Below are 26,133 nucleotides of genomic sequence, written 5' to 3'. Positions count from 1 at the left end.
TAAATCTAACAAATTATATATGTACAAGATCTACATGAGGAAAACTTCAAAACTCTGATGAAAGATATCAAAGAAGAACTACATAAATGGAGAGAGATTCCATGTTCATGGATAGGAAGACTCAATACTGTCAAGATGTCAGCTCTTCCCATTCGATCTATAGATTCGACGCAATCCCAAATCAAAATCTCAACAAATTATTCTGTGGATGGACAAACTGATTCTAAAGTTCATATGCAGAGGTAAAAGATCCAGGATAGCCAACTCAATACTGAAGAAGAAAACAGAGTTGTAAGACTGTTATTACCCAACTCAAGACTTACTATAAAGCTACAGTAATCAAAACTGTGTGGTATTAGAGAAAGAACAAATAGATTAATGGAACAGAACAGAAACAGAATAGAGAGCCAGAAACAACCCACATCAGTTAAATATACTTAACTGATGTCTGACAAAGGAGCAAAAGTAATACAATAGAAAAAAGACAATCCTTCCAACAAATAGTGCTACAACGACTGTATAGTCACATGCAAAAAAAGAATAGACACAGACCTTCATAAAAATTATCTCAAAATGGATCACAAACCTAATCATGAAACACAAAACTATAAAACTCCTAGAATATAACATAGGACTGAACCTTGATGACCTTCGGCAGGACAATGACATTTCAGATGCAATACCAGATGCACAATCCATGAAAGAAATAATTGATAAGTTGGTCTACATTAAAATGAAAAACTTCTGCTCTGCAAAAGAGAATGAGAAAACAAGCCACAGGCTAGGGGAAATACTTGCAAGAGACATCTGATAAAGGACTGTTATCCAAAAATACACAAAAAACCACTTAAAACTCAACAATAAGAAAACAAACAACCTGATTAAAAAACAAGCAAAAGATCTGGACACTTCATCAACAAAGATATACAGATGGGAAGTAAGCATATAGAAAGATGTTCAATACCATATGTCACTAGGGATATGCAAATGGAAACAATAAGATACCACTGCAAAACTATTAGAATGGCCAAATTATAAAACACTGACAACACCAAAAGTTGGAAAGTATGTGGAGCAACAGAAACTCTCATTTGTTGCTGGTGGGAATGCCAAAATAGTTCAGCCATTTTGGAAGACAATTTGGCAGTTTCTTATAAAACTACCCTTAACCATACAATCCAGTAATGACCCTCCTTGGTATTTAATCAGATGAATTGAAAATTTATGCCCACATAAAAACTTGCACACAGATGTTTATAGCAGCTTTATTCATAACTGCCCAAACCTGGAAGTCACCAAGATGTGCTTCAGTAGGTCAGTGAGTAAGTTAACTGGTATATCCAGACAATGGAATATTATTCAGCACTAAAAAGAAATGAGCTATCAAGCCATGATAAGACATGGAGGAAAGTTAAATGTATATTACTAAGTGAAATAAGCCAATCTGAAAAGGCTACATACTGTATGATTCTAACTATATGACATTTTGGAAAAGGCAAAACTACGGAGACAGTGAAAAGACTAGTGGATGTCAGGGGTTGGGGGAGGGACTGATGAATAGACAGGACATAGGGGATTTTTAGGGCAGTAAAACTACTCTGTATGATACTACAATGATAGATACATGTCATAATACATTTGTCAAAACCCATATAATGTACACCAAGAGTGAATCCTAATGTAAACTATGGGTTTTGGGTAATAATCATGTATCAATGTAGGTTCATCAGTTGTAACAAATGTGCCACTCTGGTGCTGGATACTGATAGTGGGGAGGCTGTACATGTGTGGGGACAGGTATATGGGAACTCTGTACTCTCTGCTCAATTTTGCCGTGAATCTAAAACTGCTCTAAAAAACAGCTTATTAATTAAAAGAAAAAAACAATAAACTAGGAAGGTTCCATTTCCAGAATGGCTAAGTAAGTGCCTACTGAATTGACCTTACTGTAGTTATAATCTAATTATATATAGTAAACATTTAATATTGAACTGAACTGTATGGAATAAATGAACCTACTTTCAAATCAACAGGCCCCATATTATTCAACATATTCCAGACTTTACAGTGAAAATAAAGAGTCTTAGAATACCCTGTGGACCCAAATATCAGGATGTATAAATTTTAGAATTAATCTGATATGAAGTTTGATCTGTATGGAACAATTAACGCTGCCTTTCTCAACATCTGGTTAAGTATAGAGTCTACAGCCATGAATTGGGCTTTTAAATCAATTCTTCCTCCCTGTATCTGAGGCCTGCCTAGATTTTCTGTATTAATTTAAGGAGAGATGATGATGATGATAGCTAACATTTATGGAGTACTAAGCATGTTATACGTATTAACACAAGGCTAGAGTCCACAGACCCAGGCAGGCTGAAAAAGCCAGATGATGTTCTCAATCAAAGCCCCTTGAGTAGGGAAGCTTTAGTCCTAAACTCTGTCAGGAATCTAAATAGCATCTCAGAGAGAAGCTGCAAGTAGTAATTACTACCTAGCACTCACAATACAGTTGAGAAACTATGTTCAAGGTCTAGACATGCTAAATTAATTTCTATATGATAAAAAGGCCAAGTCAGATATATGCTGAGTTTTTACAAAGTTCATGACTAGAATTCACTATCTGAGCTAACACCTAACCCAGTCAATTCTGAGGGAAGTACCTAAGCACAACGAGAGCTTTGCTTTAAAAGCCAAGGGCAGCAATGGCGTCCTATGGGTCCAAGCCTGCTCTATTTCCATTATCTCCAGGTCTGGAACTTCCACTGTAAACAGAATAGCAGTGAACAGTGTTGCAGAGCAACAACTCCTTCAACAAAGCTGAGTTCCCTGGTCTGGCTCCCCTGGGATTTAAGAATACATGTCTAGACCAAAATACATGACTAACCCAAATGAGGTCTTCTGCCTCATAATTTTTATATATTCCTTAGTCAGAGGCAAGTAAATCAGTCCTTACACAGCCTGGAAGAGCCCATAATTCAGATGGAGCAAAGTCTGAATGCATGAGATCACTGATTTCACATATTGGAATTGAAGCAAATGTCAACATGAAACAAACAGTCCTCTCACTTTTGTTGACTCCTGTTGTAACAGAGGGAAAGTTGTTAGGAGTCCCATAAGGCAGAAAACCGTCTCTGTGAGCCCTAATTCTTGGGCATGATAGGACAAAATGTTAATGGAGCCCTCATCACATGGCCCCAGATGACTGGAGCCATAATACACTCTCAACACTCCAGAACAAAGGCGGTAGACCCAGGATATGTACAAGACCAAAAGGACTGTTGACAGGTCAAGGCAAGAAATAACTAAGAGTCAAAAACAGACTGAACACATTCTCCCATGGAAAGCATGCCCATGAGCCCTGTATGCTTCAGTCAGCCACGTGAAGTGACAACGTAGTACGCTGAACCTCACAAAGTGAGAGGTAGGAAAGAAATTGGGCATCTGTGCCCACTCTTTTATTCCACCTTTCTTAATCTTCAAGCACTCACCTGTGTGGCCATGGAGTGGTGAGTGTGGCCGTGGTAGTGTAGGTGATGTGCTAGAGGTCACAATCAAACTCTTGCGGTTACTTGTCCGACAACTGCAATGAAAACACAAATGTCAGTTATAACAGGGTTGCATCATGGGCCCAGAGAACTTGAATGGCTATCGAGGAAAAAAAGAGTGACATCATTCCATGAGCTGAGCAGTATAATACTTTAAACTGAACTGGCTCAGCAATTATTGTTTGCACAGTGAGATTTCATAATTCACTGTGTTCCATCTTGGAATAACTTTTGTCCCTGTCTTGACTTTTATCTTGTATTGCCACTGCACTTTTCCAACGTGTAGGTTTTGCTTCCTAAAAGCAAATACCCAAGGAGCTCCTTAAACGTAACAACCATGTCTTAAATGGTATCTAATGAAGAATGACCACTGCAAATTTGATTCAGAAAACAAAAAACATGAGTCATAAATATTCTCATATCTCATAAAAATTAATGTTCTTGCCATAAAAATGAAACTATTAACTTAATCTATAAAACTTATCTTTTAAAAACTGCTTAATCAATGGATATTTACATATCCATTCTCATTTCACCATAAATTAAGTAATATTCTCATTTCACCATAAATTTCAGAACAGGCCTGTGTTCCTTCTACAAAGTTGGTTTTCCTTTACATGTTAATGGCTGAGGCTTTTTCTTGAGACTGGAGAAAGCCAAATCATGATGAAAGGCCATTTCATGCTGTACCTGCTATTAAAAAGTGTGTATAAATTTATATGAAAGTCAGCCCATCTTTCTTTTTTAAAAATATTTATTTATTTGGCTGCATCAGGTCTTAGTTGCAGCATGCGGAATCTAGTTCCCTGACCAGGGATTGAACCTGGGCCCCCTGAATTGGGAGCGCAGTCTTAGCCACTGGACCACCAGGGAAGTCCCCAGCCCATCTTTTAAAGGCCTTAAAGAAGCCTGTCATTTATATTCATCCAAACAAATATTTACTGAACACCTACTATGCACCAGGCACCATTCTAGGTGCTAGGGAAGTAGTAGGGAACAAGAGGAATTATCTGTCCTCAAACTGGAGTGAAAAGTGCTATGAAGAAAGAGAGAGAGAATGTTTAAGAAACAGCAAAGAAGACAAGTAGGTGGCAGGAAGGGAGAATGACAGGAAAAGAAGTAGGTTATAGAAACTATGGGTATAGGCCACAGCCAGACTCTGTAGGGCTGGTAGACTACTGCAAAGAACCACTGGAAATGTGATAAGGAACCGCTGGAAGGACTGTGATCAATCTCAAGAGATTATGATTAGAAATGATAAGCAACTTTCCCTAAGATACCATCAGGACTAATCTAATCATGTCTCACACCCCCTCCTTACCCCCGTTACCATCAAATGCCCAAGACTTCCATCTCTAATTTGATACAGTCTCTACTCCTTGATCTTTAAAAAAAGCTTACGCTCTGCCTCCCTGAACTCAGTCTGTCATCAGCAAACTCTATATCCTTAACTTCTTTTCTCAACATTCAGTTTAAATTCTAGCTCTAACTGAAACCTTGCTATCCCCCAGGACACCACAGTCCTGGTGAAATCCCAATCCTTTTAAACCCAACTTTCCATCTATTTTGCAAATGCACTCGGGCAGCTAAAGGTGAATGAAGAAAAATCCAAAATCATGCTGGCTGGTGTTTCTTTATGTTTATGATGATAAATATAAAGTGGGTCCATACTACATCTACCTAGGCAACGTGCTCTCTCTCCAAGAAAACTAATTCAGAAATTCTCCCCAAACCTCTAGCACTCCTTCCCCAAATCCTACCCTCATCTGCTGACTTTGCTTTTTATTCAACTAGGGGTAAAAACAATCAACACAAAAAGAAGTACTACATATTTCTGCTACAAAAATCCATTAGCCTGGGACTTCCCTGGTGGCACAATGGTTAAGAATCTGCCTGCCAACGCAGGGGACACAGGTTTGATCCCTGGCCTGAGAAGATCCCACATGCCGTGGAGCAACTAAGCCAGTGCGTCACAACTACTGAGCCTGCGCTCTAGAGCCTACGAGCCACAACTACTGAAGTTCGCACGCCTAGAGCCCGTGCTCCACAACAAGAGAAGCCACCGCAATGAGAAGCCCACACACTGCAATGAAGAGTAGCCCCCGCTCACCGCAACTAGAGAAAGCCTGTGCGCAGCAAAGAAGACCCAACACAGCCAAAAAATATAAAAGTAGCCATTAAAAATCTATTATCCTAAATCTGTGTCCATATACTGTACTTTCCCATCTGTAACAGCAGAAGGAAAGACCATGTTCCTATCAAAGTCAACTCCCCCAACTCCCTATTCAAGAAGTCTGTACCTGCACTGTCTTCCTTTTATGAATTTTTACTTCCTAATGGATCATTCTCATCATCATAAAAATATGCTGTCATTTCTCATATCTCAAGAAAATAAGAAAAAAACTTTCATAGACCTCTCCCAACTTGCCTGTTTCTTTGCTCCCCTGTTTGGGAAAAATCCCATGCAGGGATTCTGTACTTGTCATCTTCATACCCTCATTTCCTATTCTCTCTTTAACCCACTCTAGACTATACAATCATCCTCATCTTTCTTGCCTGTTATCAAGGTCACCACTGACAACAGGCAATTCTCAGTCCTTGTCTTACGTAACCTCTCAACATCATTCGACAGTTATAACTCCCTCTTCTAAAAAACAAATTGGGATATAATTTATATTCAATTATTCAATTGAGTGTTCTGTTCAATGAACCTTGAACAACTGTATACATTCATATAACACATCCAAAACAAAAGTCAGAATAATTCTATTACCCCAGAAAGTCCCCATGTGCCCCTTCCGGTCAATCCCCCAACTACTTTCTTCTATCACTATAAATTAATTTTGTTTTGCTGGATTTCCTATAAGTAGAATTATACACTATGTATTTTTTTGTGTTTGACTGTTTTTGTTCAACCTAACATCTGTGTAACTTTTCTTGAGATACTTCTTTATTTAGCTTCTAGGACATGAGGCTTTCCTGGTCTTCCTCCTAGCTCACTAGCTGCTCACTTTTCATTCCCCTTTGCTAGTTCCTGCTCTTCCTGATCTCTAAACCATGTAGTACTACTCTGGGGCTCAAATGTGGAATATCTTTTCTTCTTTCCCTGCACTCACTCCCTAAATGATTTTTTCCTGTATTATAACTTTAAATCTATGATGTTGATGATACCCAGCTTTTTATTGCTAACTCTGTGCTCTTACCTCTGAGTGTGAGACTCATATCCAAATACCTACTTGACATCTCTAACTGGATGTCTAAAAGGCATCTCAAACTTAACAACAGAGTTAGTGAATTTCCCTCTAAAACCTGCTAACTCCTCCCTATCTATTTCATTACATGGCACCACCATTCATCCAGATGCTCAGGCAAGTCCTTCAGGCAGAAGGAACATGATACTAGATGGAAATCTGGATCCACATAAAGAAAAGCACCAAAAATGGTAAATGTGTGGGTAAATATAAATCACTTGTTTTTATTTTTAAAATCTCTTCTTGGGACTTCCCTGGCGGTCCAGTGGTTAAGACTCTGCGCTTCCACTGCAAGGGGCACGGGTTCAATTCCTGGTCAGGAAACTAAGATCCTGCAAGTTGCGTGGCGCAGCCAAAAAAAAAAAAAATCTCTTCTTGAATTTTAAAGGAAATATAATAATTTACTGTGGGGTTTACAACATATGTAGATATAAAATGTAGGTCAGCCACAGCAGCAAGGCTGGAAGGGAAGAATGGACGTATACTATTGTGAGGCTCTTACATTAAGTATGAAGCGGTATAATACGACTTGAAGATAAACTAAAAGTTAAAATTTTATATTATAAACATTAATGCAACTACTACAAAAGAAAAACAAACAAAAAAAAGGAAATAAAATGGTCTCATAAAAAATACTCAGTCTAAAAGAAGGCAGAAAAAGAAGTAAGAACAAGTACAGTTGGCCCACACAGAAAACAGATAGCAAGAGAACAGATTTTAACCCAATTACACTAATAATCACATAAAATGTAAATGTTCTAAATACATATTTAATTAAGACAAAGACTGTCAGATTGGATAAAACAGCAGGACCCAACTATATGTTGTTTATTACTTGTGACAGCCAAAAAACTAGAAATCACCTCAAATGTCTACTAATAGATGAAGGATAAACAAATCATAATATATCCATACAATGGACTACTACTCATCAATAAAAAGGAATGAACTATTGATTCACACAATAAATGAATCTCAAAATAATTATGCTAAAACCAAGAAGCTAGACATAAAAGAGTACATACTGAACAATTCCATTTATATAAAATTCAAGAAAACACTAACTAATCTAGAGTGACAGACAAAAGATTAGTGGTTCCTGACCAGAGGCAGGGGAGGTATTATAACAAGGCATAAGGAAATTTGGGAGAGTTATAGTTATGTTTACTGTCTTGACTGTACTAATGGTTTCAGAGATGCATACATGTATCAAGACCCACTAAATTGTACATTTTAAACATGTACAGTCTATTATATTTCAATCATACTTAAATAAAGCTATAAAATTTTTTCAATATAAATAATATCAAAGTCACTCTTCTGCTTAAAATTCTCCCTGTCTCACTGAGAGTAAAAGTCAACGTTCTTACAATGGCCGACAAGCTTTACGCGGTCTGGATCTCCATTACCTCTTTCCCTCCTACTCACTCTACTCCAGTCACATGGGCCTCCGCACTGTTCTTAGAATATGCCAAGCATGCCACTGCCTCAGGGCCTTTACAAAGGAAGCTTCCTTTGTCTGTTTCCCTCATGGCTTGCTCCCTCACCTCTTTCAGGTCTTTGCTCAAGTACAATCTCCTGAATGGATTTTCCTTTGACCATTCTATTTAAAAAGGTAACACCGGCCCTCCCAAACACTCTTTTCCTTCTTTCCTGATATATTTTCTCAGTAGCACTTACTGTTATCTAACATACTATGGATTTTGCATTCATTCTGTTTGTTGTCTCTCCTCCCATTAGAATCTTAAGCTCTATGAGATCAGGGGCTTGCACAATCTTTGCTTACTGCTGTATTTCTCAGTGCCTAGAATTCAGCCTGGCACATGGCAGACTCAATAAATATTTGTTAAATGGATGAATGGATGAGTGTAATTTGTTACAAGAATTATAATAAAAGAGGATATTTGCACATGTGGCACCTGTAAGGTATATCAAACCACTATGTCTAAACTCCTTTTGTATAAAAACTAAGATCTCTTAAAACTGCAGGGACAGGACTTCCCTGGTGGTGCAGTGGTTAAGAATCCGCCTGCCAATGCAGGGGACACAGGTTCGAGCCCTGGTCCGGGAAGATCCCACGTGTCACTGAGCAACTAAGCCCGTGAGCCACAACTACTGAGCCTGTGCTCTAGAGCCCGTGAGCCACAACTACTGAGCCCGTGTGCCACAACTACTGAAGCCTGCACGCCTAGAGCCCATGTTCCACAACCAGAGAAGCCACCGCAATGAGAAGCCCTTGCACCGCAACCAAGAGTAGCCCCCTCTCACTACAACTAGAGAAAGCTCGCGTGCAGCAACGAAGACCCAAGGCAGCCAAAAATAAATAAATTAATTAATTAAAAAAAAAAGAAAACAGAAAGATCAATAGTCTGTAATAACCTATATGGGAAAAGAATCTGAAAAAGAATGGATACATGTATATGTATAATTGAATCACTGTGCTTAAAAAAAACCCTGCAGGGACAGATAATTGATTCTAATTTCATTTGTCATGATCTTATTAAAATTTAAATTAAATACAAAACACTAAAGATCATATTTCCAGGCCACATGCCTTTGTATGAAGGTACATATAATCTCACTTGGCAAATCTGCAACAGCTGCCAGGGGAAAAAAAGGTCAGATACCCTGGTACAGATGCCACGACTCAGCTGAGATCCAAGACAAGGAACTGCTTAATTTTTCCATTTCAACAAGCACTGGCCATTGCCCCCAGGATCCTAGAAGATAAAGGGCAGGTCTTCATTTTTTCATTTCAGAAGATTAAAGTACCAGATGTTTACAGAGTCAGCCACACTAACTCTCAGCCGATGGAAGGTAACCTGGAAGCTCCCTGAGCTGATGTTCTGCTAACCACTGCAAGGACTGGGTTAAACTAGACTGCTGCCCACCACCATGCCAGTCACTTGGTCACTCAGAGCAAGGCCTGGCATTTCATCTTCCTACTTGCTTTACCATGGTCACCCCTCCATGGATAGTGGGAGCAAGGACTAAAGCACCTGTGCAATCTCTGTGAAACTGTTGAATTGTGGCCATATTTGAAGAGTTCCCAGCCTTCAACAATCCCTTCCCCCAGCAACTAGCAGGTACTCAAATTTGAGCCCCTGCAGGAGCTGCCGTAAATTTATTTAGTTAGTCTGTTTCCCAGTCTGAAGGAATATAGAATTCGGGGTAGGATGCATGGTTGCAGACCCCTCAGGGTCGCTAATCTCCAATCTGTCAATTCCAGAAGTCCAACTGCTCCTAGGAATCCAAGCACTCGGTAATGAATTGACTTGCACTTGGCTATTCCTTTCAGAATTCAGAATGAGGAAAAGACCACTTTTGTTTCATTAAGTGTGATCAATACAATAGACAAGAATTTGGGTCCATTTTAAGGTCAAGCACTTCCAGGTGTTATTTCAGAATAACAACCAGAATGATGTCCCTGTAAAGACTGAGAAGCTAGAGTGGGAGAAAATGCATGTTCTCTCAGTAAATAAAGGGTGCTGCTTGGAGATAAATCCATTATTTGTCTTTTTGCCTGGGTTATTTCAACAGCCTCCTAACTAGTCTCTCTGGTTTACTCCTGTCTCCTATTGCCAGTCTGTTCTCAACACAAGCAGCCACAGTGATCCTTTTAAGGCATAAACCAGATGATTTTACTCATTTGCCTAAAACCTTGCAAAGGCTGCTAATTTCACACAGAAACACCAAGCTACTTGGACCAATGCATTAACTGTTCCCTTCACTTGGAATGCCCTTCCCCACCTATACAATGGCAAATATCCCATACCTCCTTCCGTGTCACCTTCCACATTTCCCTATGTAACACTGTGACCTGCCCCTGAGAATCCCCCTTACTCTGCCTTTTTTGGGGATGGCAGCTCTCTTTGGATTAATGAAGTATTTTTTAACTTCTACTCCATTGGTTTGGAAATTATATATTGTTGTGTTGTTTTTTTTTAAATTTATTTATTTATGGCTGTGTTGGGTCTTCGTTGCTGTGCAAGGGCTTTCTCCAGTTGCGGCGAGCGGGGGCCACTCCTCATCATGGTGCGTGGGCCTCTCACTGTCGCGGCCTCTCCCGTTGTGGAGCACAGGCTCCGGACACGCAGGCTCAGTAGTTGTGGCTCACGGGCTCAGTTGCTCCGTGGCATGTGGGATCTTCCCAGACCAGGGCACGAACCCGTGTCCCCTGCATTGGCAGGCAGACCCCCAACCACTGTGCCACCAGGGAAGCCCCTGTGTTTTTTTTTTAAACGTAGTTATTGTTATTAAGCTTTTAATAGGCATTCTTGTCTTAACAAGAGTCTAAGTCTTAGGTCTAAGGTTAGCTAGCATCTCAACCCTCGCTTCTAAACAAAATTAGATCTTGGGACTTCTTTGGTGGCACAGTGGTTAAGAATCTGCATGCCAATACAGGGGACATAGGTTCGAACCCTGGTCCGGGAAGATCCCACATGCTGCGGAGCAACTAAGCCTGTGCGCCACAACTACTGAGCCTTCACTCTAGAGCCCACGTGCCACAACTACTGAGCCTGCGTGCTACAACTACTGAAGCCCATGAGCCTAGAGCCTGTGCTCTGCAACAACAGAAGCCACCGCAATGAGAAGCCAGTGCACCGCAAGGAAGAGTAGTCCCCGCTCGCCGCAACTGGAGAAAGCCCGCGCCCAGCAACAAAGATCCAACGCAGCCAAAAATAAATAAATAAAATAAATAAATTTTTTAAAAATTAGATCTTAACTCCAATTCTCCCCACCCCTTCCAACTTACATGCTAATTGGTCCAGTGGTTCAGGTCTATCTTGCTTTTATAATGCCAAATTAGTAATTCTTATTGTTTCATACAATAATTGCTTGCTTTGATTTACTCATACTTTCCAATTTCTTTGCTCAGCATTCCCTCTTGGATCTCACAACTTTTGTCTTTCTTTCTTCTTTTCTAAGTGATTATTTCACTGAGAATCTGATATTGATAAACCTTCTCAATTTCACTGTTTGTCTGAAAATGGCTTTATTTTTCTCAGTGACTTCCAACGATAACTACACAGGTATGGAATTCTACAACCTCTTGTTGGGAGTAACTTTTTTCTCAATATCTTAAAGATATTATTCCATTGTCTTATGGCTCCTGCTATTGCTATTGAGAAGCCTGCTCTTAGGATTGCTGTTCTTTTGTAGTTAATTTTTCTTTTCTCTCTTGCTGCTTTGTTTTTTTAAACCATAATTTTTTAGATATATTCACATACCATAGAATTCAACCTTTTAAAGTGTATAATTTAGTGGTTTTTAGTACACTCACAAGGCTGTGCAACCGCCACTGCTAATTCCAGAACATTTTCATTATCCCCCAAAGAACCCCTGTACCCATAAAGCAGTCACTCTCCATCCCCATCTTTCCCAGGCAACCACCAAAGTACTTTCTGTCTCTATGGATTCCACCTATTCTGGATATTTCAAATAAATGGAATCATATATCATGTGGCCTTGAGCCTGGCTTCTTTCGCTTAGCATGTTTTCAAGATTCATCCATGTTGAAGTATTTGTCAGTATTTCATTTCTTTTTATGGCTGAATAATATTCTATTGTGTGAAGAATATACAACATTTCATTTATCCATTCATAAACTGATGGACAATTTGGTTTGTCGTTAGATATTTTAAATGACGTTGCTGTGAATATTTGTGTATTTGTGTGTACAATATATTTTCAATTTTCTTAGGTAAACTTCCTTGCTGAACTCATTCATTAGAGCTCTTTTAGCTTTTGTGGATTCTTGAGGGTTCTCTAGTTCCTCTGAAGACCTCTGTTTTTTGGTTCTGAAATTTTACTGCAATGTACCTAGATGGACATTTATTTTTACCTATTGTGCTCCATGATGTTATTCTGGTTTCTAATCAATTCTGGAAGGTCTCAATCATTATTTCTATGAGTACTGCCTTTCCCCCATTTCTCTATATTCTGTTGGACCTTATTATTGTATGCTCCATATTTCTTAGTTCTCATTCATATTTTACATCTTTCCATCTCTGTGCTGCACTTTAGATAAAATTTTACTAGCTTTGTCCACAGCTCTACTATATAACCTGACTACTGAGTTTTCAAATTCAATGTTACAATGTATTTAATTCCTTGAATTCTAATTGTCATTTTTTTCAAAATATGCCTGATCTTTTAAAATTAAATGTCTTTTGTTCTCGCATTTTTGTCTCCATTTATATTTTTATTCACTTTACATACACTTATTTTACAGTTTTCATTCATAATGCTACTTTCTAAAGTTCTTAGGGTCTAATCTTACTGTTTCTTTTTTCTTCTGATTTTCACATGTGGTGGACTGCTTCCTTGTATGGTCTATAGTTTTGTACTGTAAACTCACCTTTATTTAGTGTGGCTTTATGGGAATCTTGTGCTACCTGATTTGAAAATATGTCTTTAAAAATTTTTTGAATTTGTTTCTGACAGATTTGTCAGAGTTATTTACAGCCCAGAATCAGCTCTTAAGACCATACATGTGGTATAAACTCCAGGCTTCAAATTCAGTTGAATAAAGGTCTATAGTTTAAAATTCTCAAGGAGACTTTTTTTATTTCTTATTAAGAGCCCACTTAAAACCTAGATGAGATTAAAGAACTTCCTTTCATCTCTCCATGTCAGTGGGCAAACTGTTTTCCTAGTGCATTCCTACACTGAGGGTAAAGTCCTTTGAGTGTCCTAATTATATGTGGAGTCTCAATTCTACCCCAACTTAGGGTCTCCCTACCCTAAACAAGCCCAAGGCCTCATCCTTTTTCCCCTAACGGATATCAAGACTAATATAATATACCTCCTCCCTGGCCCTCTTTCTTAGAAGTCCCAACACTGATTCCCACCGTTGAGGTGTTGTTTTCCCTCTTAGATTTAGGTCACTTGGGATTTTCCTCACATTCTACTGAATTTAGCTATGCATTTAAAACAATAATCATAATAGCTAGCATTTATTAAGTGCTAACTGGGCACTGTTTAAAGCATTGCATGTAGTATCTCACACCCTATGAAGCAGGTACTACTATAATCCACTTTATACAGACAAGGAACCTGAAACAGAGAGGCTAAGTAGCTTGCCCTAGGTCACAATAACGTACCAATAATTTTTGAAAGCCTAATGTAACTTATTTTCTCTTTGCCCTAGGACTTTCTTAATGTGGGTCTCCATCCTAAAGATGATTCAGAAGGCACATATCCAGAAAAACAAGGGCATTTAGCATAATTTGACTAACTTCAGGGGAGAGAAAATGGATGGACAGATAGGTTATTAAGAACTACCCTAGGCGGGCATCTAACGTACAGCATGGTGGCTATGATTGGCAATACTGTATCATATACTTGAAAGCTGCTGTGAGAGTAGAGCTTTAATTTTCTCACCATAATAACAACAAAATGATAATTATGTGAGGTGAAGGATGTGTTAACTAACCATATTGTGGTAAACATTTCACAACATATATGTGTATCAAATCATCACATTGTACAGCTTAAACTTACACAATATTAAATGTCAATTATACCTCAATGAAGCTGGGAAAAAAGGAAGAAAAAAAAAAAACTACCTTAGGGATTGGAACAGAACTTTGACAGAGCCACAAATACTGGAGAGGAGACCGGCTATGGCAGAGACTCAGCAAAGACTATGCTCTCACCAAATTCTTTAGTCATGACCATCTTGGCTACCATTGTCAACATCAACAAGGTACAGCAAAGAACTCTCTTGATCCAGACAAAATACAAAGAGGTACAGATTATCTCTACACTGGCCAATCCTGAATCCCTTCACTGTGTTATAGAACAAAAGACCAGCAACAATGCAAAGGAAGCATGATTCAGCTCCTGGCAGAATATAATAGCCAGACCTAAAAGTCTCAGCAACATGGTCCTGCAACAATACTAACTTACAGTGAAAAGAAATAAATTTACCTCTAAAGCTCAAATGCCAATGTCCAAGGTACCACCATGGATTAAACAGACCCATAATGCTTGGAATGAATCAAGTTTTAAAGTAAAAAACATGAGGAAAGTGGGTAACTGGCTAAATGTAAGCCAGCGCAATCTCCTTCCCCGGAATCATGTGACATAGTGGGAAGTTTCCCTAACAGGGCAGCAGCAACATGTCCCCAACCCCAGTCTCAAGATGAAAAAAGAGTTGTGCTCACCACCTAGAAAACTAGATAGTTCTGTCATTGCTGACTGTAGTTGATGTTCACATTCCCAGAGTTCTAACTGAATAAACCTGGCAGAGAAATTTAAAAGCCCTAGAGTGGGCAATGCTTCAGAATTTGTGTATTCTAAGTGTGTCTATATTTCCAGTGCCCAGGACAGTGGCTGATACACAGTTATTATTGTTTGGATAACTAATGAATGGGAGAGAATAGTCCTGTAATGCATTCTTAAAGCAGTGCATTTCTTGGTGATAAAAGGAAAGTGGCCAATGAGACTAGAGATTTTTTCTTTGAATGGAGTACACTTCCACTACAAATATGGGCCTCGGTAAAATGAAGTAGTCTAAGGCTATCCCTAATTACACAGTGTCTGGGAAGTTGTGGTATATTTGGTTTGTCTTTACTAGTTCCCATGGCTTCCGGATTTCTTTGGAAGTTCCAATTTATAAGCCCACTCCCAGGTTACATTTCCAGACCAGCTTCTCTGAGAGACAGTGGTTAAAGGGAAACACAAAATATCTTGTAACCATTCCATATGTTTGTCCAATATCCAGGTTAAACCCTGAATTGGTAACAACCCTTCTTTTCTGCCTCCTCCCTGAATAAATAGCCCAGCTGTCTGGCCTGTGCCCAAGTTTCCATAATAGAGAAGATTAGAACACTTCTAATCTATACAGGATAGCCTCTGTATCCATGGCTGTTTCTATGAGGCAGCTATGGATACAGAGGCTACTTTTAGAACTAAGCCCCCACTTTCAGTAGTCAAACACTATATCCCAGTCATTTTTAGTGACAGTTAATTTCAATGTTCTAGGCCAGGCACTGGAAGGACTAAAATATATGAATGTAATCAATCCTTGGCCTTCAGAGGCCCACAGCTGAAGAAACTTAGATATGTGAGGGAAGAGAGCTCAGGCAATATATACTGAACATAGGTGCCTTTTAAGAATCTGGGTGTCAGGACCAGAGGGCAGACAGCAGAAGCAAGAAGAACTACAATCCTGCAGGCTGTGGAACAAAAACCACATTCACAGAAAGATAGACAAAATGAAAAGGCAGAGGACCATGTACCAGATGAAGGAACAAGATAAAGCCCCAGAAAAACAACTAAATGAAGTGGAGATAGGCAACCTTCCAGAAAAAGAATTCAGAATAATGATAGTGAAGATGATCCAGGACCTCGGAAAAAGAATGGAGGCAAAGATTGAGAAGATGCAAGAAATGTTTAACAAAGACCTAGAAGAATTAAAGAACAAACAGAGGTGAACAATACAATAACTGAAATGAAAAATACACTAGAAGGAATCAATAGCAGAATAACTGAGGCAGAAGAACGGATAAGTGACCTGGAAGACAGAACAGTGGAATTCACTGCCATGGAACAGAATAAAGAAAAAAGAATGAAAAGAAATGAAGACAGCCCAAGAGACCTCTGGGACAACATTAAACGCAACAACATTCGCATTATAGGGGTCCCAGAAGGAGAAGAGAGAGAGAAAGACCCGAGAAAATATTTGAAGAGATTATAGTTGAAAACTTCCCTAACACGGGAAAGGAAATAGCCATCCAAGTCCAGTAAGCACAGAGAGTCCCAGGCAGGATAAACCCAAGGAGAAACACGCCGAGACACACAGTAATCAAATTGACAAAAATTAAAGACAAAGAAAAATTATTAAAAGCAACAAGGGAAAAACGACAAATAACATACAAGGGAACTCCCATAAGGTTAACAGCTGATTTCTCAGCAGAAACTCTACAAGCCAGAAGGGAGTGGTACAATATATTTAAAGTGATGAAAGGGAAGAAACTACAACCAAGATTACTCTACCCGGCAAGGATCTCACTCAGATTTGACGGAGAAATCAAAAGCTTTACAGACAAGCAAAAGCTAAGAAAATTCAGCACCACCAAACCAGCTCTAAAACAAATGCTAAAGGAACTCCTCTAAGTGGGAAACACAAGAGAAGAAAAGGACCTACAAAAACAAACCCAAAACAATTAAGAAAATGGTCATAGGAACATACATATCGATAATTACCTTAAATGTGAATGGATTAAATGCTCCAACCAAAGACGCAGGCTCACTGAATGGATACAAAAACAAGACCCATATATATGCTGTCTACAAGAGATCCACTTCAGACCTAGGGACACATACAGACTGAAAGTGAGGGGATGGAAAAAGATATTCCATGCAAATGGAAATCAAAAGAAAGCTGGAGTAGCTATACTCATATCAGATAAAATAGACTTTAAAATAAAGAATGTTATAAGAGACAAGGAAGGACACTACATAATGATCAAGGGATCAATCCAAGAGGAAGATATAAAAATTGTAAGTATATATGCACCCAACACAGGAGCACCTCAATACATAAGGCAAATGCTAACAGCTATAAAAGAGGAAATCAACAGTAACACAGTAATAGTGAGGGACTTTAACACCTCACCTACACCAATGGACAGATCATCCAGACAGAAAATTAATAAGGAAACACAAGCTTTAAATGACACAATAGACCAGATATATTTAATTGATATTTATAGGACATTCCATCTGAAAACAGCAGATTACACTTTCTTCTCAAGTGCACACGGAACATTCTCCAGGATAGATCACATCTTGGGTCACAAATCAAGCCTCAGTAAATTTAAGAAAATTGAAATCATATCAACCATCTTTTCTGACCACAACGCTATGAGATTAGAAATAAATTACAGGGAAAAAAACGTAAAAAACACAAACACATGGAGGCTAAACAATACGTTACTAAATAACCAAGAGATCACTGAAGAAATCAAAGAGGAAATCAGAAAATACCTAGAGACAAATGACAACAAAAACACGACGATCCAAAACCTATGGGATGCAGCAAAAGCAGTTCTAAGAGGGAAGTTTATAGCAATACAATCCTACCTCAAGAAACAAGAAAAATCTCAAATAAACAATCTAACCTTATACCTAAAGGAACTAGAGGAAGAAGAACAAACAAAACCCAAAGTTAGTAGAAGAAAAGAAATCATAAAGATCAAAGCAGAAATAAATGAAATGTAAACAAAGAAAACAATAGTATAGATCAATAAAACTTAAAAAAAAAAAAAAAAAAGAATCCCGGTGCCGGGACTTCCCTGGCGGTCCAGTGGTTAAGTCTCTGAGCTTCCAATGCAGGGGGCGCAGGTTCCATCCCTGGTCAGGGAACTAAGATCCCACATGCTGTGCAGTGCAGCTGAAAAAGTATTAAAAAAAAAAAAAAAAAGAATCTGGGTGTCTATGGTCCACCAAAATGAAGGACTTGACTAAGAGGAAGGCAGAAGATCTGGGGAACTTATTAAAAGCCACAGTGGAAAGAGGTACTGGTAATACCATGATGGCAACTATGCAAGAAGACTAGAGAATAATCAAGATAGACTGGAGCAGAAGATGAGAGGGTTCTAGGAGTAATGATGGGGGTGACGGGGAGGATCATTAGATCATTTAATGTAACCTACTGCATTTTACACTTCTGATGGAAAATTTGGGGATGAACAAATGAATTCTACATAAAATATGAAGCAATGCAAAAGTGAGGTAATTATAACCCTCAAGAAAACAAAAAGTTGTAAAAGAAAACAAACATAATCACAGCATACAGTGCTTGAACTAGGATAATAGTTATGAAGTCATAATTGACACTGATATAGATGAAATAATTTTTTTTGTTTGGTTTCTTCTTTTTTTGTTTCTAACATGAAATAATTTAAAGTGCTTACTTTTGAGAAGGAAAAATTAAGGATGGTAAGAGTGGGGTAAGAGAATATCTAGTTTTCTTTTACAAGCCTTAAAGAAGTCACTGACTTTTGAAATTATGTCCATATATTACTTCAACAAAATAAAAATTAAATTTAAAATGTGGGTGGCTTACACATATGTAAAGTGAACAGGAGGGGGATGCCTGGAGTAGGAAAATAAATTTGTAGCAATCAGTAATGTAATAGTAGTAATTATATTGCATGTTAATTGGTACAACCATGGTTCAATTCTAAGCTACAGTAGTTTAAAGAAAACTAGTAAATGATCACCTCACATGTCAAATAAATAAATATCTAAATTAGTTATTAGCATGCTATTCAAGGCGCTTCATGATATGGCCAGCCCCTTGCCAATCTGTCCTGCTCATCATCACCTCCTCACAAATCCACTCTCTATATGCTCTACACCCCAGTTATGTCTCCCCTCCCTTGCACATGCTATTGCTTCTCCTTAAATATCCTTGTCTCAAATGACTACCTGACAAATTTATGTTAATTATTCTCAACTCACGAACTTCCTTCTCTCTAAAGCCTTCACTGAGTTCTCCAGGGCAGAATTAAAGACTGGTTTCCATACACCAGCACTGAATTTTGTATAACCTTCCATCATAGAATTTATTGGGCATCTCCACACAACTCCTACCACAAGCCAGGTAGCTCTCTACATGAGATAACTAACAAACTTCCAAGGAACAAGTAATCCTTGTCTTATTATAAAGTTGTGCTAGAAAACAGAATAAGTTGGAAAGCTGCCTAAGTTGTTTTATGGCATTAGTATAACTTTGATTCAAAACTGGATAACAACAGCCTAAGAAAATTATATGTCTATTTCCTTTATAAGCATGCATGTTTTAATTCTATACAATTTTAGCAAGTTTAATTTTAAAAAATATCATGATCAAGTTGGTTGGTCTGCAAACCCCTGAAGGATCCTGAGGCCCTTTCAGAAGGACAGCAATGTCAAATCTATTTTCATAAGAATACTGAGACATTATTTACTTTTTTCACTGGGTGACATTTGCAGCAATGTTACAGCAGCAATAGTGGGCAAAACTTCTGGCACCTCAGCACAAATGGAACCAAAATAGTTCTAATAGTCAATTGTATTTTTTGCCACCACTCACTTGCAGTTAAAAAAAAAAAAAATCTTAAAAAAATCTATATTGACTCAGAATTATTTGTCACAGAAATAAAAATTAGTAATTAATAAATCTTGACTATTTTTTAAATACTCTGTGTGACACAATAAGAAGTATGCATAAAACACTACTTACTGCTGAATTATCAAAGTACAATGATTATCTTGAAGAAGCCACTTGTGCTGTTGGTTCAGCTGTCAGCCACTTTTTTCATGAACATCATTTCACAGTAATTCAGACTTAAGTATCTGCAAAGACTTTCTTGAAATGAACAAAATAAGCCTATCACTTTAACAAACAACTGATAGTATTTGTTGCCAACGATAAAATTCGACCTTTTAAGTAAAAATCAGATTTTTGAAAAACTTATCAGTTTGACAGCTTCCTAATATTTAGACTTTTCTGATGAGAGTGATGGCAAAATTAGCAAATGTGATTTTTTTATATTGTATAATTGAAATGTATCAACATTTCAGAGAGAAAAGGTATTTGATAACGTTTAACAGGATTTAAAGAAAAACTCAAAGAAAGTTTTAAAGAAAAATTAAGAAATTTTCTTAATTTTAAAAAAGACCTTTACTCAAAATTTAAAAGAAAATTATTATACTCAAGGGAGAGACTTTAGATATACTACTTTTTAAGGTCAAGGGAAAAAAACCAAGGGTGCCTGCTCTCATTGCTACCCCTGAACCTAATACCAGAAGCTCTGGCCAATGAAAGTAAAAACAAAACTCAAAAAGCTGAGGATAGGATGGAAAGACATGAAACTGTCAGTACTTGCATTATGTGAGCAATAACTACACAGAAAACAAATTACCAGTCACAGTAATAACCAAAACACTTTAAAAAAATCTGATGGTAAGAAAGTCAGCCAATAAAATCAATAATGGGAAGATGAATTTCCATGGGATAGGAGTCAATTAATAGAAATCTGAAAAAGACTTGCAAATACAGAATGTTTTAGATCATCATAAGTATAAATGAATAACATAAAAAATAAAAAAAATTAATGAATCAAAACTGGCAATAATGGAACAAGAATAGTTGAATATGGGAAAATTTAATTCAATGTTTTATAAATAAAAATTGTAAGATACTGAAGTATAAGATACTGAATGGATGAATGGATAAAGAGAAACACACACACACACACACACACAGTAATATTGTTCAGCCATGAAAAAGAATGAAGTCTAAAAACTATAATTCAAAAAGATATATGCACCCCTATGTTCACAGCAGCACTATTCATAATAGCCAAAACATGGAAACAACCTAAACGTCCATCAACAGATGAATGGATAAAGAAGATGTGGTACATATATACAATGGAATACTACTCAGCCATAAAAAAGAACAAAATAATGCCATTTGCAGCAATGGTTGCAATTAGAGATTATCATACTAAGTGAAATAAGTCAGAAAAAGGAAGACAAATACCATACGATATCACTTACATGTGGCACAAATGAACCTATCTACAGGACAGAAACAGACTCAGACATAGTGAACAGACTTGTGGTTGCCAAGGGGAGTGGGGGAGGGAGAGGGATGGACTGGGAGTTTGGGGTTGGTAGATGCAAACTATTACATTTAGAATGGATAAACAACAAGGTCCTAATGTATAGCACAGGGAACTATATTCAATATCCTGGGATAAACCATAATGGCAAAGAATATTAAAAAAAGCACGTCTCTATGTGTGTAACTGAGTCACTTTGTTGTACAGCAGAGATTGGCACAACATTGTAAATCAACTCTACTTCAATTTTTTTAAATTGAAAAACAATTAAAAAAAAAAAAGAATGAAGTCTTGCCATTTGTAAAAACATGGATGGACCTTGAGGGCATTATGCTAAGTGAAACAGTCAGACAGAAAAAGATAAATAGCATATAATCTCACTTTTACGTGGAATCTAAAGCAAAGAAACAAATATGTCTGAGCTTATGGATATAGAGAACACATCATCGGTGATTGCCTGAGGCAGGGAGTGTGAAGGGGTGGGCAAAATGGGTTAAGGGGGTTGAAAGGTACAAATTTCCAGTTATAAAATGAGTAAGTCATGGGGATTTAATGGAAGCATGATGACTATAGTTAACAATAACTGTACTACATATTAGAAAGTAGCTAGGAGAGGGAGTGGATCTTGAAAGTTCTCATCACAAGAAAAAAATTACAACTGTGTATGGTGACGGATGTTAACTGGACTTATTGGGGTGATCATTTTGCAATACATACAAATATTGAATCATACAGTGTACACCTGAAGCTAATATAATATTATGTCAATTGTACCTCAATTAGATGAGGTAAACTCTAGCTTTAACACAATCAAAAAGACAGTACTAAGGAACCCATTCAAGACGCAGTGAATGGATGGCTGTGTGAGCTTATTTCCTGGACCCTATTTAGTACCATAATGCAGTGGCCTAAAGACAGACTTACAGCTAGAGAGAAAAAAACCTGCAATATAATGAGCTTCACTGTAAACCACAGATACTACTTAACAGTCTAATCCACTGTCCTGGTCTTTCTTCTACACAAACTTCTTGTAAACATGTAGATTAGGAAGAACATACCTCTTTCAAAAATAATTAGTAATTCAAAAGGAGCTAGCACAAAATCTATACAAAGATACTATAAAAATTTAATATCCAGGATGTATAAGTAAGTCCTACAACTAAAAAACAACAACAAAAACAATAAACAACACCACATTTTAAAATGACACAAATAGGCATTTCTCCAAAGAAGATATACAAATGGCCAACAAGCACGTGAAAACCTGCTCCATGTCACTAATCATTAAGGAAATGCGAATCAAAACCACAATAAGATACCACTTCATACTCATCAGGGCTATTATAAACAACAACTATAAAAACAGAAAATAACAAGTGCTGGCTAGGATGTGCAGAAATTGGAACACTTATGCATTGCTGGTGGGAATGCACTACAGTGCAGCTGCTGTGGAAAATAGTAGGGTGGTTCCTCAAAAAATTAAACAAAAAATTACCGTATGATCTAGCAACTCCACTTCTGGGCACATGCCCAAAAGAACTGAAAGCAAGGACTCGAACAGATATCTGTACACCATGTTCAGAGTAGCATTATTCACAATAGTCAAAAGGTGGAAGCTACCCAAGTGTCCTCAACAGATGAATGGATAAAGAAAATTGTGGTATATACACACAATGGAATATTATTCAGCCTAAAAAAGGAAGGAAATTCTGACGCATGCTACAACAGCAATGACCTTAAAGACATTATGCTAAGTGAAATAAGCCAGTCACAAAAGAACAAACGTTTTATGATTCCACTTACATGAGATGTCTAGAGTAGCCAAATTCATAAAGAAAGTTAAGTAGAATGGTGGCTACCAAGGGCTGGGAGAGGAAGGAATGGGGAATTAGTGTTTAATGGATACAGGGTTTCAGTTTGGGAAGATGAAAATATTCTGGAAATGGATGGGAGTGACACTGCACAATAATGTGAATGTACTTAATGCCACAGAACTATACACTTAAAAATAGTTAAAATGACAAATTTTATGCTCTTTATATTAAGTCACAGTTAAAAATGAAAATAAAATTTAAAAACCATTTTAAAAGAGAAGAAAAATAGAAGGGAAGGGAAAGAAAAAGCAAAAGGATTCTAAACTATGGGATCTATCCTTTGCAAAGTTGGTTTAAAATCAATTAATATATTATACCATATTAATAGAATAAAGGACAAAAACTATATGATCATCTCAATAGATGCAGAAAACACATTTTTTAACAAAGGTCCAACACACATTCACAATAAATGCTCTCAACAAACTCAGAAAAGTTAAGGGAACATCCTCAACCTGATAAAGGGCACCTATGAAAACCTCACAACTAACATATTTAATGGTGAAAGACAAAATGCTTTCTTCCCTAAGAGAAGGAAAAAGGCAAGTATGTCTGCTTTTGCTTATTCTATTCAACAGTGTACTGAAGTTTCTTGCCAGTACAATAAGTAAAAAATAAAAAATAAAATCATCCAGGATGGAAAAGAAGAAGTAAAACTGTTATTATTCACAGATAAAATGATCCTGTATGTGGAAAATCTCAAGGAATTTAAAAAAAAAGACTGCTAAAACCAATAAACAAGTTTGGCAAGATCACAGGATACATGAATACACAAAAGCTAACTGTATTTCTATATACTAGCAACCAACAACCTGAAAATGAAATTAAGAAACACTTCCACTCACAATAGCATTAGAAAGAATAAAATTCTTAGGAATAAATTTAACAAAAGAAGTGTAAGACTTGTACACTGGAAACTACAACATACTGCCGAGAGAAATTTTTGCCTATAATCAAGCAAAAAGAATATCTAGTGTTGGTGAAGATGTAAAAAAATGGTCCCTCAAACATTACTGGTAGGAATATAAAATGATACAACTTTCTAAAATGTTAGGGTTTCCCTGTTGGCACAGTGGTTAAGAATCCGCCTGCCAATGCAGGGGACATGGGTTCGAGCCCTGGTCCAGGAAGATCCCACATGCTGCAGAGCAACTAAGCCCGCGAGCCACAACTACTGAGCCTGTGCTCTAGAGCCCGCGAGCCACAACTACTGAGCCCATGCGCCGCAGCTACTGAAGCCCACATGCTTAGAGTCCGTGCTCCGCAACAAGAGAAGCCACCACAATGAGAAGCCCGCACACTGCAACGAAGAGAAGCCCCCGCTTGCTGCAACTAGAGAAAGCCCGCACAGAGCAACGAAGACCCAACACAGCCAAAAATAATAAATAAATAAAAATTAATAAATTTATATATATGTATTAAAAAAAGTTAGGCATAAACTAATCATACAACTCAATTCCATTCCTAGGACTCTACCCAAGAGAAATGAAAACGTATGTCCACACAATGACATGTACACACATGTTCACATCAACATTTCCTCATAATAGTCCCAAACTGGAAACAATCCAGCTGTCCATCAACTGAAGAATGAACTAACAAGATGTGGTCTATCCATACAATGGAACATTATTAAGTAACAAAAGGAATGAACTACTGATGCATGCTACAACATGGATAAAACTCAAAAACATTACGCTAAAAGTAAAAAGCCAGAAACAAGAAAACTACAAGGAGTATGATTCCATTTATATTAAATGTTCAGGAATGGCAAATTTATATAACCAAAATCAGATCAGTGGTTGCCTGAGGCTGGGAGAAAGAGTAGGATTAACTGCAAATGGGCACAAGGAAACATTTTGGATTATGGAAATGTTCTGAATTTAGATTCTGGTGATGGATGCACAATTTTATAAATTTAGTAAAAACCACTGGATAACTTACAATTGGTGAATTTTACAGTATGTAAATTATATCTCAGTAAACTTATTTTTTTTTAATTATGCAGGCTCCCGAGAGTGCATCTGATGTACTTAGTGAACCTAAGAATCCTCCCTCCTCCGCTTCCTTCCTGAATAATTCAGTCTAGAAACCATTATATAATGATGATGGCTGAGTAGTTGGGGGTTGGGGGGACGGTGCGTGGCATGGGATGTCAGAGACTGACGAGGGTAAGGAGGTTGTCCGCTTGCAGAGAACAGTGGTGTCAGTTTGGCATAGGGCATTGGAGATCCAGCAAGCTGAGGAGGGCAAATACACAGGAAGTCAGTGATTACAAAGCCAGACTGGTTTCATACGGGAAGAAGTTATCAAGTAAGTACACAGAGGGTAACAGGAGTCAGGTTTCTCACTATCAAAGAAAGGAGTTACAAATATGGAAATGGAAAAAACTAGAATGAACTAGAATTGGAAGTAAAGATGTCAATGTTAGCTTATAGTTCTCAATATATAGAGATCAAGAAATTTAGAAAGATATATACATGTTACATGTATACATTCTCTGGGAACAGTGAACCCGAATATCAGCAACCATGCCTACCACCCATATCTTGGCTTTTAAAAGGAATCGTGTTCCTTGGAGAAATGACTAATTCAAGGGCTAGGGCAGGGAGGCACAAAATAAGCCAGCCAGTATCATCTTGACAGGCCAGAAAGAGCAAGTTCCCAAATAATGATGGAGACGTGTTAAAAAGACAAAGAAGCCAGTATGAAGAGACTCCCCTTGACCAAATATGGTACAATTTGAGCATCAAAATATATAATGACATTAATAGATTATAACCCATTAAATAAAATAAGAACCCATTGAGTTCATGCTGATATAATAAAATAA

General features: G+C 37.6%; 1 protein-coding gene across 8 annotated transcripts in view; it reads right to left on the bottom strand.

Moving 5' to 3' along the window:
- Positions 1-26,133, bottom strand: part of MAST2 (microtubule associated serine/threonine kinase 2) — a 247,340-nt gene that overhangs the window by 51,192 nt on the left and 170,015 nt on the right. For all 8 annotated transcript variants that reach the window (XM_068539790.1, XM_068539782.1, XM_068539785.1 and 5 more), the window contains exon 5: positions 3,492-3,583. In XM_068539790.1, coding sequence (XP_068395891.1) covers positions 3,492-3,583 — 92 coding nt within the window. The remainder of the gene's footprint in view (positions 1-3,491; positions 3,584-26,133) is intronic.

This window comes from Eschrichtius robustus, chromosome 3, assembly GCF_028021215.1.
Source record: "Eschrichtius robustus isolate mEscRob2 chromosome 3, mEscRob2.pri, whole genome shotgun sequence".
NCBI classification, from domain to species: Eukaryota; Metazoa; Chordata; class Mammalia; order Artiodactyla; family Eschrichtiidae; genus Eschrichtius; species Eschrichtius robustus.
Note: the sequence above shows the minus strand (reverse complement) of the source record. Positions and strands in the feature narration are given on the sequence as shown.